This window comes from Microchirus variegatus, assembly GCF_963457635.1.
Source record: "Microchirus variegatus genome assembly, chromosome: 2".
NCBI classification, from domain to species: domain Eukaryota; kingdom Metazoa; phylum Chordata; class Actinopteri; order Pleuronectiformes; family Soleidae; genus Microchirus; species Microchirus variegatus.
In genome coordinates, this window is record NC_139803.1 from 30,554,383 (window position 1) to 30,573,283 (window position 18,901).

An 18,901-nucleotide genomic window follows, 5' to 3' on the forward strand; every position below is an offset into this window, starting at 1 on the left:
TGGTCAATTATTCTTGAATCATAGAAATCTCTCTTTCACAGTTCTCTACAGTATATAATTTTCCATCGTCTCATTTACATATTTCTGCCAAGGGCATTTAAAGCAATACCTTCAGTGGCGAGGTGAAAGTCGTTGAACGTTGGAGGCTCACAGCTGGGGATGACTCACAAAAAATCCTGCAGAACGAAAGAAAATCATTTGGGAAAACCCAGTGAGGTATTATCTCAGGGGGCAGAATTTATATCACTCCTGATTCAGCCACTGCTGACGTCACTAACTGCTTATTGTTATATGGTGTAAGTTTGTCCAAAACAGGTGTAGATTCTGAGTTTCAGTCAGATTTCCTGTATGAATAAAGGTTTGATAATAAAGGTTGGATTCACAATTACAGTGCATCAGTTTCAGGTGTTGCACTATATCTTGAGGGATAATCAGGCATAATCAAAAGCAGGAGTGCAAACACAGCACTGTCCAGTGATGTCCAGCACTACCAGAGGAAAATATCTTCTTTTGTTATTTTTGAAATATATATTCATCAGTTTGTTTTCAATTTAGGAAAATATAATAACCCGTGATTCACCAGACAACAGAATACAGCACCACATCACGATGGAGGTAATTTATGGACTTAAAAATCGTCATCTCTCTCTCACACACACACACGCACACTGCACGGCTCTCTTTTCTCCGTTACTTTCAAATAGAAAGACGTTGCTCAGGCACAGAGTACACGTACTTCATTATTTTCCTGTTAAACTGGGCTGTTTTCTCTTGTGTGGAACAAGAGCAGAGTGTATTTTCACCTCTAGTACCTGTTTTTATCGGCAGCAGCCGAGGACAAGGCAGGAGAGCAGACGATGTGCTGGGAATGCAGTAAGCAGCAGAGCTTACTGGTTGCCGCCCCCTGGGTTTCAAATGACCAATCACGTAGCGCAATACTCCGCAGTCTAGGTGAATCAACCAATCAGCGCGTCGCTCACACGAATGTCTCCTCTTCAACTTCCTAACGGGAAGCAGCTAACGGGGAAGTGTCCACAGACAGAGGTAAACAAACGTTTTACATGTTATTTATCACACTCTCTGTGCATATTTGATCATCCGTGTCACTAAATAGACACAACAACAACACTAGACAAGTTATATGGCGTTGTATTGCTTCACTTCAGTCGTATCATATAGCTACGTTTGTGTAGCAATGCTGGTGCAGCAGAATTTGACAGTTGTTTACCCCTGTGACGCTCTCTCCACAGGTAGATCCAGCAGCTAGCAGGGCCAACATGAGACTGTCCCGAGCTGAATATAAAGAGATAGCGAGGTGGACGGAACATTTAAGACCCACCCGTCAATGTATGAAGATGTTGAAGGACAGATTTCCAAAGTGAGTTGTGGTTGCACATTGATCACAGTACAGTATTTGTCTTTCTTGTGTGAATTTACTGTGTGTAGCCTCGGTGGGTGGGTGTGTTCACGTGTGACAGAGTGAAAAGACAAAACTAATAGAGGTGCAACTAACGATTATTTTCATAATCGATTAATCTGTCTCATCGTTTGGTGCATAAAATGTTAAAAAAAAAAAAGCTTGGTGTGGAAAAAGAAAACGTAAAAAAAAAAACCTTGATCAGTTTGTCAAATCTGGAAATTATGATGTTCTCAAATATCTTGTTTTGTCCATAAACAAAAATGATTCACGTTTAATGATTTCTTTGTTTTATGGAGCAAATAAATTAAGAATATATTCACATTTAAGAAGTTGAAACAATCATAAATCTTGTTTTAATAATGACAAAAGCTTCAAACCAATGAATCGATTATCAAAATCATTGACAACTCATGTAGTAATCGATTAACAATCAATTAATTGTGTAATTGTTTCGGCTCTAATTTAAAATATGCAAAACTTGATGTGTTTAGATTACAGGAAAACTAATTTAGACACACTATAACAAGGCAAACTTAATGTATTGTTACATTTACTTCAGTCATCTATCCATCAGCAGCCAATAAGCTAGTTTCAATTAAAATGTTTAGAAAAAAATTTTTAAATGGTGTAAATAAAAATGTTTCCTCCCACTACTGCTGACCTAGGAGTTTGTGCCCCCATTATAAACAGCTGGAGGTGGCACAATAATTTTAGTCTGGGTTACCACAGATGAAGGGGGAAAAAAAGGCATAATTTTATGAGGAAAATACAAAAGCACCAGTAGCTGTTGATACATGGTGGCATTTTATTGCAGCTTCCATCTATTATTGCAGTAGTATTTGTTTCTCGCATTAAGTCGAGGGATTCTGTGGTTTTCTCGTTAGTCCACACATAATAACAAGTAATACGTCCAAATCCATTTTTCCATGTGGAAGCTGAAGTAACATTTCAGTCTTGTGATTTATAAACGTCCTCCTTTATACATCCAATGTTTCCATTGCACATAATTGCATTTGCCGTTTATCGATTGGCCATACTTTCCACCTCCTTTAAGCATTAAAACTTTTATGCATTTTTTTTTAATTACCGTTTTCCCATTCATTCCCATAATATTTTATTATTACATATTTTTAATCAAATTGATTTTTGTTATGATTGCTAATTAAATCCATACAGGTTTCCTTAGAGGCTTTTACCATAACATTAGCCAGTGTCTTGCCATGCAGTGCCTGCACGTCCAGAAATCGAAGAGAGAGGTTAATGGTTTTGTTTGCTTTTCTCCTTGACACTGAAGGCCCTCACTTTATTGAACGTAACATGTGTAATCCCCCAAGGCTAGCAGGACACCCGGACAGCATGGCTGATCCCATAGAGGTCACTTACAAAGTCACATGTATTTGGAGCTTCCGACTTCCATTGTGCCCTAATCACCAATCTAGAAGAAAGTATCAGGTCCCTGAAGGGGAATGAGCTGAGCTTGAGCTAACCTTTGTTCTTACTGTCAGCATTTTGCCTAATATATCATGCCTATGAAGTGCATCCAATATCCTGTACATTTCTGCACCAAAGCTGGGAGGCCTCGCTCATGTTTATTTTGAGTCTCCTTTCTCCTTTTGCTTTCCTAATCCAAACTGTCTTTAACAAACAGTCTAATGCCAATTTTTTCGAAATGTGGTACTGCTGGTGTGTGTAGTAATTAAAGAAAAACATTGGACAGTTTTCATTCCAATAATTCTGCACGATTTTTCTCTCCCGGAGGTGCTGGCTCTTTTGTTTAGTCTTACTGTTTATTGTTGTTATTCCATTCACCATAAACCAGTCCTGGGGAGGCCCTTGCACTTTAAAAATCCCTGAGTCTCGTCACTGGGCCTGACAGACAGGCATGGCAGCAGTGTTTTCACAGCCTGCGAAATTATTCTGGTTGTCCAATCAGCTGAGCTGGGCTCTGGAGGGTTAGTGATTGGACTGGCAGGAAATCAGGCTCTTAAGACATAACATATCGACTAGGCCATCCATCATCTCTTAGCATGCGCTCAGGCACGGCAGTCAGCCACCCCCTCCCCACAACCTGCCTGTCCCCTCGGACTATGTGGGAGCCCTGCCATTGCGTAAATATTGGCCATGCTCAGGCTGGCAGGGGGAGCAGGAGGAGGGTCAGGGTTTGTTGTGGACAGCCCTGCACTGAATGGGTGGGCGAAATATTATTTGGGTTGTTATAGTCAGAGATATAGGAAAGGGATTTCAGCATAATTTTGCATTTTACTCTGGGTACATTTTGAATGATGCAACTCATGTTGAGTGAACTGTGTATTAATGTGTTGTCTGCCACTGTGGTGGGTGTGACTTTGGAAGGGAGGGGGTGTCATGTTTTTTCCACACCAAGTTTTTTTTATATATATATTAACACCCTTTCAGTCACTATATGGACATATATGATGTATGGAAATACATACTGAGGGGATGAGCTAAATAATAAAATAATATTTCATCAATGACATAAAAGTACAATATTATTTTAAGAGAGAAACTTTAAAGTGCTTGAACAAAACTGAAATTGAATACTAATATTGAAAACTGTCAAATTAATTTTCATCATTTCATATTTATTTTTGATAATTAAAAAAAATATTATTTATATCTAGAATTCCAGATACATTTTAACTACGCTGCCAAACATTTATGTATTGGTTGTGGAACTAAACATTAGCCAAGTTCCAATGATGTAAATCCATAGGGACTGCCATTATCCTGACATCTTTAGATCCTGTATTGACCATCGAACCATTTCGTAATCATTGCTTTTTATTGCGCATTCAAAGGGAGGAAACTTTGGACAAAATTATTGTTATAGACCATTTCAGGGTAATTTCCACAGAACGTCTGTCAGTCTTTCTGTTGTGCTATAATTATGGGTGGTGGGAGGAGAGAGGGAGTGTCCTATAGACAGATAGAAAAGAGAGAGATTGTGATGTGGAGTCCCTCATCTGTAACGGCTGCATAACACAGATGTTGGGAGTCATCTGTCAGCCTGGCCTCCCTTGCTGGGCCCGAGCTGCTCTTGGGGGAAAGAATTGGACACGGTGCTGTCACTTTTTACCCCCACTCACAATGGAGGGACATGCAAATATCAACCCCCTTTCGTGCCCTTTCTTCCTCGCCCTCCTCTTAGCCAGCCGTGGTGTCCTGTCTAGTATCTGGACCGTGGCTAGCCATTGGAAGGGGCTGTGGGAGGGCTCATCGCAGGCTGCTGTGGGGAAAAAATGTGACATCAGTCCCATCAGGTCCTACTCTTGCCACTTATTAGAATTGGAAATGATGGGATGCTCTCTGAGGCCTTGCCTGGCTTCCACTGGGTCCGGAGGGGGACCCCAGTCCTTCCACCCTTTGTCCCCAGAGAGAGTCTGTGTAAGGAGGGGCGAGAAAAAGAGGGAGGGAGTGTGAGAGCCCTCTGTGTCCGTCTGTGCTATATTATGAATGAATTTGGATGTAATGATTACCCCCCCTCCTCTTTAAAGTGTCATTCAGCTCACACCTCATATGGCTTTCACAGTCCTCAAAGTTGGAGGGTGTGCAGAAAAGGGGCAGATGCCTCTGTTGTGGAAAATGCTTCAATAACAAAGTCAGAAGCATCCTCCCCTCTAAACACAACCAGTGCCTCTCCATCCTTAACTCCCACTCTCTCTCACACACACACACGTTCACACAGCTCCCTGGTGAGGAGTCCCTGAACGTTTTTCGAATCGGGCCCTAATGTGCCGTTTTCATCAGCATTGAGGCGGGCTGCAATATGGTGCCGGGGCTCGCTCTGGGAATATGAATGTTGATTAAGCATGCGTTCAGCCTTTTGAAATTCTGAAGAAGTGTCAGAATAATGGATGTCGAGCAAATGTCAAGCATTTGTTAATTTCTTTGTTATTTGGGGTTTATCTAGCATGATCTTTGGAGGGAAGGCACGGGGCAGGGTTGTTGTGGCATGTGTCATTGATATGGTGATTTCTTGGCTACAGACACTTTGTTTTTGATGGTAATATCTTGGCTCAGGATGAAGCTTAGGGAGTTGCTCATTGATTATTTATTGTGGCTGTAATGTTTATCTCTCTTTTTTTAACACCATGGTTAAACCCTGGGATTTGGTCATGGGCACAATGCATTAAACGAGCAGACCCTTTACTCGTGTTGTTTAACTTCTTTCTCGGGAACTCCACAAAAGACTTAAAAGATTATGATTGATGATAAAGATTATGTCTTTAGGTCAACCTATTTTTTTTACAAGGTAGAATTCCATTTACAGTAATTCTCACTTAAACAATTGTAATTATGTTATGTCAATAATTTTAGCACAACACATCTATGTCTACATCTAAAAATGTAAATAGACCACGCCAATGAATAATCAGTGGGGAATTTCATTTAAATTTGTTGATTGGATTGAGTTAGTTTTAACTTTATCTTTATCATTGTCTCTGTGGATTTAAAGGAGTTGCACTATTGGAGCTTGTGTGGAGGTAGAATTCCTCTGCTATTTAATAGCCCAGAAGTGGCAATGACATTACCCAGAGACTGATCTAGTGCAGAGCCTGTGGGGGCAGCTCTGGTAGCCTCCAGTGCATGGCCTCACACTTCTGGCTGCCCATATTGAACAAAACATAAACTGGCAGTTGGGGCTTAGGGGTACAACCCTTGAAGGCCCAGAGACGAGCAAGCTAATTCCACAGCTTTATGTGGTTAGATGAGCATTGGAAGGATGAGAGGATGGATGAATGAAGTGTGTAAGCGGGAGGGGAGAAAAAGAAGAAGCTGTGCTGAGTTTACAACTTCATGTCAGGCTAAGGAGTTCATGAATAATAGATGCAATCAATTACTTGATTAGGAAGCACAGGAATGACTTCTTCCTCCTCATATCGTAGGGACGTTGTCCAAGCACACGTTATAGATTGTAAAGCCTTCTCGCCTCATTGGTCTAAAAACACTGAGGCAAGCAGCCTGCTGCTCAAGTACAGTAAGGTATGGGGAATAGTGATACTATTGGACACTATATCTGGAAGGTTAAAACTGTGGTTGTTGGATAATTAGACAAAATGTGATGTTTGAGTTATTGACACAGGATTATGAGATGTTGTATTTGGTGTTGTATCTATCATTTCCATTCACCTCCAGAGTAAAGCACACAAGAGAAACCCTATAACGTTTTTTGTTTTTTTTTGCATACTGCGATCCATTGCAAAAGAAGAATGAAACAAATTGTTCTGAATGGTACAAGTTCCCAAGCCACGCTTGGAGGAGTAGGCCATTGGTCAATGTAATGCCTTTTTTTTTTTTGCTAGACTAGTGGACGCTCGCCTCTTGACGGATAACATGGACTTCATTTTCAATTTTCCACGAGCGTCTGCAGAAAGAGCAATGACAATAATTGCACTATAACAATGGCAGCATGCACACTATAATAGTTAAACCAAGTTTTCGTCACACGCTGTGTCTAAAAGATCCACAAACATCGGGAGGAATCACAATTAGGGCGGTGATTGTGGGAGCTTCCTACCACTACGTAATAGTTGTGACATCTCAGGGCAACTCAGCAGACAGAAATTTTAAAGATTGTAATAAAGTGGTGGAGGCTGGGTAGGGGTCATGTGTTTTTATGTCTATTAGGACAGATTGTGCTTCTGCTAAAGCCATTTTTGTGCACAATCACCTTGCAGGCTTCTGCAGACAGGTGATGGAGGTGTCACTCTTAGTGAATGTAGTAAATTAGACCTTAGTTGAGAAGTTGAGATAAATATTAGAAAATAAATAAGTCAAACACTGACACATTCCTACGACTGTACGTGAATTCTGCCTCATCAGTTGAAATTGAAGGTGGTACTGTTGTTTTGCGGGTAAAGTAGGATTTGCACTGTAAACACGTGTGCGCATTGTGCAAGTATTTGTTTGAAGCTGCGTGACACACTGAGATTTCTGTTTGTTTCTATCTCTTGTCAAAATATATCACATTTATACATTAACACATAAAGAATTCTCCACATTTGTTTAGCTGCTGCTGATGGTAGACTCAGCAGAGAAACAGATGTTAGCCTTTTGCCTATCAGCATGCATAATTAGCAGCATTTGCATATCCGGGGTGTTTAACCCTCTCTGAGCTGTTTTACACTGTATAAAATATTAAACTATAGAAAATGAAATGCTTTATATATGATTTTAGCATCTTCACAGTGAAGATGATGGAGATAAATGGTATGCGCTTGGAAGATAGTGGCTCATTTTTTTTTTTAAAGTATAGTATCAGTAGATTGAAATCCAAGCAATATTGTAGTATATATTTTAGTATCATGCTCTTTCCAAAATAGCTTCATCACCATTAGTAAAAATATGTGCTATTCCTCAATTAGCCAGCTCCATGCCCTGAAGAGTCGCACCATGCAACACTCCCTGCATGCAGATTCACCAAATGCTTAGTATTGTCGCAACATATGATAGCAATGCCATTAGCCAGGTGGCTTTCATTACCTAAATTACAGCTATTGTTTATAATTAATTATTTGTAAATAGGAAGATTCTGAATATAATTGATAGCTTGATTTACCCCCAATCTCCCATTAATTAGCTTGATGGGGATTTCCAGGCTTTTCACGGTTTCTCGCCCGTATGCTCACGACACTCTGAATGCACAGGGAAATACGGTAATTCAACACTTGAGCTTGAATTTGTCGGATTCATAAACACTAGATAGCCTAGCTTAATAGAGCCTAAAGCACTGACCAGACAACCATACCAGCCCAATGACAAAGTGAAAGTCCCTAATTGTTTTTAATTTAATCTGCTACTTTACTATTTTGGGTGCCAGTGCATATTAATGCTCTGTCTTATGTTGTAAGGACGGGTAATTAGGTTGAGAGTGAATGATTCCCTAACCACTCTTCTGTCTCCTAGCCTTCTGTTACCCCGTGTTCTAAATTATATCCAAGAGGGAGGATTTTTATTTTCCTCCCTCTAACGTAAAGGTCAATGTTAGAATGTGCTGCGGTGTCACAGACTCTTAAAAAATTGATTTTCAAAAGGTTTTTTGTTTGTGTTAACATTTCAATAACTGAATACTGGAATCAATCAATCATTAATTTAACGATTCATAAATTAATCGTCAGACCCCAGCCACGGGGGCCACATCCAGAGTACTCCTAGTGTCGGGCACAAACGTGGATAAATGGGAGGGATGCGTCAGGAAGGGCATCCGTCATTATAACAAAATATCTGTGGCCACTAAATTAACTGTCAGCTATTTTGATAATCGTTTAATCAGGGTGTGTTTTTAAATAATTAAAACAAGATCTCAGCTTTTTTTTCAGCTTCTTAAATGTGAATATTTTATGGTTTCCTTGCCCCATATAACAAAGAAATCAGTAAAACTAAATAATTGTGGTTTGTGGACAAAACATGACACTTGAGACCACATAAGTTTTAGGTTTGAGAAACAGAAATCCATGGATATTTTCTCATATTTTATTATGTCTGATCGATTAATGGAGAAAATAATGAACAAAATATTCACAGCCCTACTTCAGTATAAGCCTCTCCTTTTGATCTCATGCTTTATCTTCTGTTTCCTAATCATCAAAAGCCAGTTTTCACAATATAGGTTAATGTTAAAAGTCGTACATTATTGTGTAAATTACTAATAATTAATAATTTACGTTTATTTTTTACAACATCTGAACTAAGGATATGCTGCCACTATGAGGTAAGGAGATGGATATATTATATATTACAGTAAAAATGTAATGCTACTGTTCAGCAGGCAGATCAGATCCCATAGTAACACTGCTCTTGGCTCCATATTTTAGCGTGAACTGAGCATACTGTGCCCAGGAGAGCACAGGTTGGATATACATTAATGTAAAGCCTGCGATAAATTACTATTAATGTCTGTCAAAGGGGAAAATGGGCATTATATAATATGAGCCCAATGTAAATCTTGACAGATTCAATAAAATCTAGACAAGTCTTTGTTTAGATCCAGATATCTGTGCTCATCTCTTTACATCGGCCTAATTTTTTTTGATTTACTTAAAATTTCACAATTTTTTTTTTTTTTTTTTTCTTGCTTCACTTATTTTCAGGAGTTGTGCCGTTTTTTGTCTGTTGACAGAAACTGATTAAGGCAACAAAGTGAAACACAAGCCCCCAGAGTTTTCTAGTGTTTTTGAAACAGATATGTTTTCCCAGATATTAAGAACAGTTTATGTCCCTTTAAAGTTAACAGGGTATAGATTTAGCAATTAGGCCGTAATCATGCTCATTATAGAGAGTAATCCATTTAAAGCCTAACAGATGTCTGTTCCAACGGAGGGATCGTGATGGTCCCATGCCAACAATAAGGCTGTAATGTTGCTGAAATGCTCAGGTGCAAGGTTGAAGTGTGGAAGAATTTTTATTTTTTTTCTCACTTAAGTGTCCACATGTTGACAGTTGATCATTTAATGGCCCACTTAATTGCAGTGGCCCCTTTGTCCCCAAACATCATTGTAAATTAATGCTGAGGTTGCAATGTTTTTTTAATTTTCTTCTGAGTCCCCCCCACCCCAACCCCCCCACACTTCTTTCTCACCTCAAACATTTTGCCCTTGTCCTTTGTGACTGTAATTGTGACTCATCTGTGCAATGTTTTGAGAACCACAGAGTTGGAATATTTGGGGTTTCGCTGCTCTACAGCCAGAGCAGATTTAAAACTGTTTTAATCTGGCATCTGGGGAACCCAAGATGACGTCTTTGGTGGGATAAGTGATTATAAAGTGCTAAACTGTTCCAGTGGTTGAAATGGTTTTATTAAGATATGGTCACAGGCTGAGACTCTAGACAGAAATCAGTGTTTGAGATTCCTTTGGCTTTGTTCACGTCACATGGTTATTTTATGGGTTGTAGTGATTGATGTTGAAGGTCTATGTGGACTTAATATTCCAATGCAGATTGGGAGCATCGGCTTCTTGTCAGTATTTACATACATTCTCTTGTGACTTGTAACGAAAAGTCCATTAAATTTAACTATCAAATGAACTGAGAGCAGAACACGGAGACCACTGGAGACCACCGCAGTACTGTGTGTGCATGCCTCTATACTGCGGTTGTACGGTTCTGTGTGTGCATAGTGGAGGTGTGTACCATCCAATTAGAATATTATCTGTCACCACTTTAGATATCTTGAACCCAAAGGACGCTGTAGGAGTTGGGGAGGGACATTTGAGGGGGCTGTGAATCCCTGTAGGAGCTGCCTGTTTTCTAGGTTTGCCTCGCTGCCAGGTGTTTGACATTGACTGGAGCTGGAGATGAATGTAGCTTATGGCAACCCATGGAATTGACTGACTCCTGGGAGTCCTAGCTTCCTGCAGTGAAAGTTTCCATTTTCAAAGCCCATCAGTTATAGTGGGAGGGATCCCATACGGCCCATATGCCATCACTGAGGGGTGAAGCAGGAGAACTCTTGTCTTATCTGTGTATTGCTATCGTACTCACACAAACAAATACACACACACACAGCGGTCATCTGTACTTCACAAACAAACATCCTCTGACGCAGGGTCATAAAATTTGTAATTTTTCCATGTTTAGTTTGGCAGCGCTTTTCTTGCCTTTTGTAGTTTTACAACAGCAAAAAAAAACAAAAAAACGGCACTTCATATCAGAACAATTTAGCTTTCGCCACTCTTGCTGCAACAAAGGGGATGGAAGATGGTATGTATGAGTTAATAAAAGAAAAGAGAGGCTATATTTTCCTCATCTCATACCACACACGGCCTCCCCCCTTTCTCGAACCCCCCACACCATCGTGGCAGGAATCCTTTGTCAGAGGTGTTCATCTGGAACAACTTTGCCACACTTGTTTTCATGTTCTTTTAGATTACAGGGCAGCTGGCCCCGGCTTTGAAGCTCCCCCTCTCCCTTTGTCTCTGTGCAATGCACTCTGGTAATTAACTTTGTCCTTCTTTTATTTGTTCCAGTCACTCGCAGTCCACTCTTCTGAGCATCTTCTCCCTGGAGTACCAGGTTAGAAGTTTTCTTCCTTTGTGAGCCCTGACAGGTGCCTAATTGAATGATGAATGTCCCTTTATTTCTTTGTAATTGAACTGCCAGCTCTCTGATTGGTTTGGAGGATGCCCCCCTCTCCCCACCATACCCACGTTTATTTCACCCTCCCCACTATACCACCACCTCCTCCCCCTCACGTTCACGTTGAGGGCTCTTGCTTGCCTGAGCCTCAGTGGATGTCTGCCAAGCCTTCCCATCCATCTGTCTAATAACATCTAGCCCCTGCTTATTTGGTGGACCTGTAATAAATTATGCTAAACCATTATTATTCTGACAATAATAATTTCCCCGTGTAGTGCGGCTGCGTGTGCTAAATGTTTGCTGACTCGCACTGTCACTGCTGCTTTCCACGGCTGACAGCGGATGATGATAAATGGCCGCTGCCGCCAGTGGCAGAAGGCAGCACAGGCAGAAAATGGAGTCATTTATCATCCCCGTGACAGGTGTCAGTCACACTGCCCGTCTCCGTGGAATTACATTTTTTTGTGTGTAGTAGTTTTTAAATAAGTTGTTTTTTAACCATGTGCTCTTCCTTTTTTTATCCTTTCCGCCCTCCATCGCCAAAATTGAATTGCATGGAAATGTCAGGGTGTGGAATGTGGAATGGGGTCATTGTTTGATCGAAAAAAGGGGAAATGAATACAAGGTTTGAGAGGGGAATGCGGGTATGGACAAGGTTGCTGTGGCACACTTTGACCCCCTCCCCCCCTCCTGCAAACTTATTGAAATTAAATTACTGTGACCCAAGATCTCTTGCACTTGTTCATATACAATAGAGCATGAAAAACATGAGCCACAGCTGAACGACTCTGCCTTTTGGCCTTGATTTACAATGCACTGCCTTTGCTTCGTGATAAGTAATATTGTTTTGACGTTGTTATTATTGCGATTACATTTCTGTGACAGAAACGAACCAAAAGAACAATCTCAAGACATCATACGCCGGATGTTATTGAAAGCCACTATCAAAGGTAGTATTACTTAATTGCTCTTTTATCTATGAAAGCTTATTTTTTTCTCTTGCATGTGCTTTTTTCCCCCTTCCTTAACTAAAGAGTAGGTGAGCCACCATGACAGATATAATCTCCTCCAAATTACCACACTCAGGATTTACTCCAGACCTCCACGCATACCTGCTATGTACATGTCACAGGGACAGCCACAAGAATAAATAAATAAATAACCAGCCATTGGCTTGTGATGAGATGAGTATCTGTAATTCAATAAATTCAGATAAATAAGTAAAAAAAAGAAACGCACTGTGGGGTGGGGGCATCTTTGCAGATTGCAATTAGTTTTTATCGAGCTTATTAGGCCATTGTTCTGGGGAAAACAAGGCTGCATAATGCACTTCTAATTCACTTACAACAACAAACCTCAGGGAGGATCTGAGGGAGCCGCTGTTTTAGCTGGGGAGGGAAAAGAGGGCTTTTTGGGCGGCAGGGGTTAACTAACTATCATATGCTTGTCTGGCGTCAAAGAAATTTGAAGCCCTTCAAGGGCTGCTGTTTAACCGCACCAGGCCTGCCATATGCCACCTAGGGCAAAGTCATCAGGGACATTAGCATGTCTTGGCTAGCCTGTTCTGGTCCCCTCGACCCTTTTGTCTGCCTCTGTGTTGTCTGTTTTTTCTTTATTTCTTTTTTAACTGATGTTCTTTGTCATAATGAAGGTATCTGAGTGAAAGCAAGGCATATCCCAGTGCTCCTGTCCTGCTGGAGTTGGCCAATGAGGTAATGGCATAACCTTCTTTTTTTTTTTTTTGTCTTCTCCTCAATTGATGCTTACGTTTTTCTCCAAATGGATGAATAGACCCCCACCTCCTGTCTGTTTGTCATTATCAAAATTGGTAAAATAGTCTGCATCATTATCAATTAATTGAAGTAATTAACTCATCTCCATTAAGCAGATGTGAAAATACTTTTTTTGTGTCTTTTATCATGTAATTGTGCAAATTGCAGTTCAGGCAGAGAAAAACCTGGACAGGTCAGGTTTCTCAGGGTCCTTGGTCAAATCCGGTCTTCATCATTTGTTTACTTTGGTAGGTCAGTGTGTAGCATTTGTGCTGTGGTCGAAATGGAAGCAATTGTAAACATGCAGAACATGAAGTTATAAGTCAGTAAGTAAGTGTAATTGTAAAAAATAGCCATTTGTGTTTCTTACATTTTGTGCTGATTAAGTAAAATATAATTCCTGAGGTGTCAAATAATTAGTTAACAGTTACTATGCGATGGATTATTGGGAATTACCATGTAAATCAATACAATCAATTTTAACATTATTACAATTTTTTATTTTAATGAGATGCATGATTTTTTTATTTACTGTGAGAATGGGCTTTGTGACCTTTTTAAATGCACATTTAAATTTTTATTGGTGCTTACAGCAGGCAATGAGATTTGAGGGTTTCTTTTAAAATAAGAGTAGTTCATATGCATCAGTGGCACCTCAAAGCTAACTGCCATTATTCATTCTCCATTTAATTGACACATGTTTTTTTTTTCTTTCCCTCCAAAGGATTAAATCCAGCTCAGAGATAACTGTCTATGAACCATTTAACTGTCATTTTAATATGCTACTTAACATTTAAACCAAGCACTCATGGTCTCCCAGATCGCTAATTGATGTAGTTCCATCCCTTTTATGAGACAGTATATCTCCAACAGAGGGAAATGATTAACAGTGATGAAAAAGTATTGGTGGATTTCTTTTTTTGCCTGCAGATAAAGTCCTAGTTCAAGGTTTCTAAACTCAACATTTTATGACTCTTTGTGTAAAGGTTACCTAAACATACAGGCTCTGGAACAGCTGCATATATTCCACATTGTGTGTGTGACACCTATTCGCTTATGGGACTTGTAAAACCAGAGTTTTACTGAACAATAATTATTTTCAGGCGGAATTCCATGCTCTGTGAATTTCAGTCACATGTTAAACTCGTGAAGTGCCGCGGTCTGACTCGAGAGTGAAGACTGGATTCGTGATTAATATGAAAATTAGGAAGAAGCAACTACCTGAACTAATCAGGTGGTCCTTATTCAGTCTGGGCCAGTGATGGTAATGTTGCCATTTTTCATGTGTCAGCTCTGATGCAGGTTACCAGGAGTCTGATGCCCTCTTGTTATCCAAAGGTGTGAATGGAGAAGCAGCCAATAAGCACAGAGAAGAGAGGACTGAGATGAGAAAAGGAAGGGAGACCAAATGAGGAGCGTTTGTGAGGGGGGAAGAGAGCTAGCTGCAGGCTACAATGCAAAGTCTAAACTGCTATCAGAGGTCGTAATGAAGATATAAACTCTGTGCTCACCCCTTAATTATTACAGACGCATTTAGAGGATTTTACCAGCTGTCTTCTTAGTGCAATATTATGGAAATGTTAGCAGATACTATTCTGCGGTTAAAAAAAAAAAGAAAGACATTGTTTAGGAAGAAGCCTCACTGCTCGCAGGGTTACCAGGAAGCATCAGAGAAAAGATGAAATGCACCATTCTCATTACAGGCTGAGGGCAAATTCACTTTTGGTCTCCAATTATGCTAACAAGAGAAAAAAATCATCTTTGGCTGCGAGTGCATTGTGTTTCATAACAAGCCGGCCTGAAATGGCAACATCTTCCCTTCATACTGAGGAGGCTGTGAATTTTAGTAGTAGCTCCATGCATCTTCTTATTTCCAGTGAATATATATATATACATATATATGTATATATATGTGTATATATATGTTGTTTAAACAAAAGCAAATGCAATGCAGTGCCGCTTAGTTAATCTTTAAAGTTTGTAAATGCATGCACACATTTTAAGATTCCTGGCCATTTAACTAAATAATTGCACACTGTGAAGGCATAGGAAAATATGAGCAGTTGGTTTTACCACTGCACGCCATTATGATATTACCGCTTTAATGGTACTGCAGTTTATATTCAGTGGGAAGACGTTATTAGCTGGCATGAACCTGCAGTTGCAGGTGGATACTGTACCTTCAGTAGTGGTCATTAGTGCTGCTTTACCTGTCAGAGCTGCTTTCTGCACTCAAACCAAAACCTCATAGCTCTCAAGGTGTCTTTGTGTTCAAAGGGTGCTGCAGCCATAGGTTCTATCTTCCTATTAAGGACTGCATTCCCACAGTCCCTCCAGTATGTCCTGTTGGTTTATACAGTTTTGCCTTGGTGCCGATGATTAAAGCCGGGCAGAGTGTGCGCCGCTTTTTCATATGAGATGAGAGGCTACAGTTGTCCGCTTGACAGAGGTAAAGGCAATTCAGCTTGGCTGCATAATGGGCAATCTGTTGTTCCTGTGGGAAAGGTTATTGCAAAGCAAGGCTTTCAAAGACCAATTTGCACAGGGATTGTCGAAAGTTAGGTCAAGGTTTGAAAACGTAATAATATCATTTAGAGGCATTACAATCATTATTTTCCGTGTGACATCAGCCCAAGCCAGACTGGCTGTGTAATTTCAGTGCCGTATTCGTACGTTCTTTGAAATATGTCTTTACTTGCACCTAGATGTGTGAGGTTTAGTCTAAAGGTCTGTAAATGGAGCAGTTCTCCAGAGCAGAATAACAATTCCACTATCCCTATCTTATGAAGCTGCATTAAGTCCCCATTGACACCATAGGGTGTTTTTGTTAAGGGTAATTCTCTCGTTTTTGGTTTTCAATCTGTTAAGGTGGATCTGTCCCCTGCACTGATGGCTCGAATCATCCTGGACAGATTCCTACAGGACCTGGAGGGTGAAATGCGTAAGTAACAGTTTCTTCCATTCTCCATTCTGTCCTTTCTATCATTCTCCCATCAGTCTTAATTGCAGCACTTTGTCTTTTGAATCTCTTTCTGTTTAAGTTCCAATTCCGGGCTCTAGCTCCTGTATTTTCAGCCTGTCGAAGCCTAATGAGAGACAGAGCACATTTAGTAGTAGCTGCATCCCAGGGCACATGACTGGCAATTAAGCACTGGGAGGACCACCCACCTCTCAACTGCAGTGTGGATCAATGCTAGCTCACCTCATCAGTGTTATTTATAACAGCCCTGATTTCTCCCCTCACCCTCCTTCATCCCCCAATGCATCCATCTGCACCCCCTACCTCCTCCTCCTCTCCTCTCATGCCTTTCTTTTGCTCTCTCGCTCTTTCTGGTGCTGAGGAAACTTAACACTTGCATTTGGATGTCCAAAAACTGTATACACCTGATATTTTATTTTTCCTATTACAACGATGTTTGCATATAAATAAATGATTATTTTGTAATTACCCAAAAAACAAAAACGGCTCATTCTCAGGACTGTGTGAGTGAACAGTAGTCTGCGCTCTGAGAGTGAATCGCACGTCAAAAAGACGTGCTTCCAATTTAATCAAGGAAGAGATTAAAGTGGATGTGTGTTATTTTCAACTTTGTCACAGCACAGTCATTTGTCAACGTCAGAGATGTGATTGCTTTGGACCCACTGTTATCCACTGCCTGTCAAAATACGAGTCTGTGCGGCTTGTAGAACAGGGCATTCATCCAGGAGAAACACTCCTGTCTCAGATAATGGCACATTGCAATACCTTCATCTCCATACAGTGAAAACACGCGTTATTATTGCTCAGAATAGATTTGGAGCAGATGAAACTTCCTGGATGATGTTTTTGATTAATTTTGAAACGAGTGTTGTAAGCGTCTTGTTGTGAGCATCTCACAGTGATGTCATGGTTCTTCACTTTTACAGGATAAACGCAGATTCATATCAGCCAAACTAAGGACACAAAGCCAATATGATTAAGATCAGATGAAAGTCCATTTTAAATTGTATCTGGTAGACTATTTTAGTTTTATGCTGCTATATGAGAATTAAACATACGTTTCCACTGTTGTCAGCGATAAAGTCCGTGGTTGTGAGGGTGACTTCTATTTTTAAAGAGCCTCTCTGCAATCCCTCTGTGACCTGCTCGGCCTTTTGCAAATGAATCGCTGCCTGCATGGGCGGCGCGGTCAAATCGTCCAATCTCCCCATGCGTATATTAGACTCAATTAATGTGTTTCCATTATGAAACAATACAAGGATAATTGTCTTTGTTGGCAATTAGCTAACAGGTTGGTTCAGCGCTATTGGCAGGCATATCTATCACGGTGCCCTACAAGCCACCAAATGCACTCCATCGTGTATGTATTTGTGTGTATTTGTGTGTTTTTGTCAGACTCCATAGGGAGGGCAAGCGGGCAGCTCTGCAAAGATCGATACACTTCTATATAAGGGACATTACACCCAACAGGGTGAGTGGGTTGCCTTTGCCTCGCACCATTATTTTTTTTATTCCCCTTCTCTCTACCTTTGCATTTAAGAGACACAGGAATGGGACCTTTGGGACTGTGGAATATATGTACAATCACTAGTGCTGGATCGATACCGAGTTTTAAATTGTTTTCTGTCCTTTCCTTGTTGTTTTGCTCTCTTTGTAGCCCCCCCTTCACCCCCAACAAACACACACACACACTGCCCTCCCTCTTTCCCACTAGCTACAAACACCACTACACCTCAACATGACAACACCGCCAATGAGCTGCCTTCACCGTCTCTCCGTTGCAGCAAAAGTATTGGAGAGAGCATCAGTCAAGCAGAATGGACGACTATCTGGCGTTTGTAAATAAATCAATACATTTAAAGCAGTTTTATCACGTATTGGATATAATATCAACATCCATAATGCTCCTTGTCTTATGAAAACAGAGGAGTAGTAGACGAGGAAAGGTCACACATGCACTTTGCACTGTTCATAACCACTGTCACTGTAAAGCTGCAATCGACACTTTTAGAGATGGCCTGATTTTTGTATTTCAGAATTCATTTCAGGGTTTTGTAATGGAGAAAATGTCTAAAATTAAGGGATACGGTTGTTATTTTTGAGTTAACAGTGTAAATGCAGTGTAAATTGTATTTATTTTAATCAATGTAATGTAATACATTAAGCATTCTATGATCAAAACAAAAATAATGACGATTTATTTATTCAATGCACTGCAAAAAAATCACATTTTATAATTCAAATCTTGCTGTTGATGGGAAGATAAACATCACTGAACACATGATGAGTGACTGTCATCATGTGTTCGCTTCTCTTCATGACTCGGTCTGCTGCTGATGACTTCTGCAAATGATAAAACTACTATTTAAACGGTCATATTGTATTCTCAAAGTCACTTACTGGCACATTTAAGGAGCTGCTGCTCTATTTTCCATATCCTGCTATCTCCTCATCTTTTTCCTTATCCCCGCTCTTGACAGGAGTTGATGCGCCTCTAGTTTTAGACATACTTTTTTGAGGAGGCAATTTTGCCAGCTATTTGACCTTTTCCATTTTCCCAAGGCCCAGCTCTAGATTAGATTGCCGCTCCGTGTTTTGTAACCATGCGATTCGACCGCCTTTAAGATTTATTGT

General features: G+C 40.3%; 1 protein-coding gene across 1 annotated transcript in view; it reads left to right on the forward strand.

The window, feature by feature from the left end:
• The first annotated feature begins 1,013 nt into the window (after positions 1-1,013).
• The window catches only part of cdin1 (CDAN1 interacting nuclease 1), a 47,642-nt gene continuing 29,754 nt past the window's right edge, over positions 1,014-18,901 (forward strand). Inside the window, exons 1-6 of the mRNA XM_083910709.1 lie at positions 1,014-1,044; positions 1,251-1,378; positions 11,407-11,452; positions 12,401-12,465; positions 13,167-13,227; positions 16,156-16,228. Coding sequence (XP_083766835.1) covers positions 1,278-1,378; positions 11,407-11,452; positions 12,401-12,465; positions 13,167-13,227; positions 16,156-16,228 — 346 coding nt within the window. The 5' untranslated portion in view covers positions 1,014-1,044; positions 1,251-1,277. The remainder of the gene's footprint in view (positions 1,045-1,250; positions 1,379-11,406; positions 11,453-12,400; positions 12,466-13,166; positions 13,228-16,155; positions 16,229-18,901) is intronic.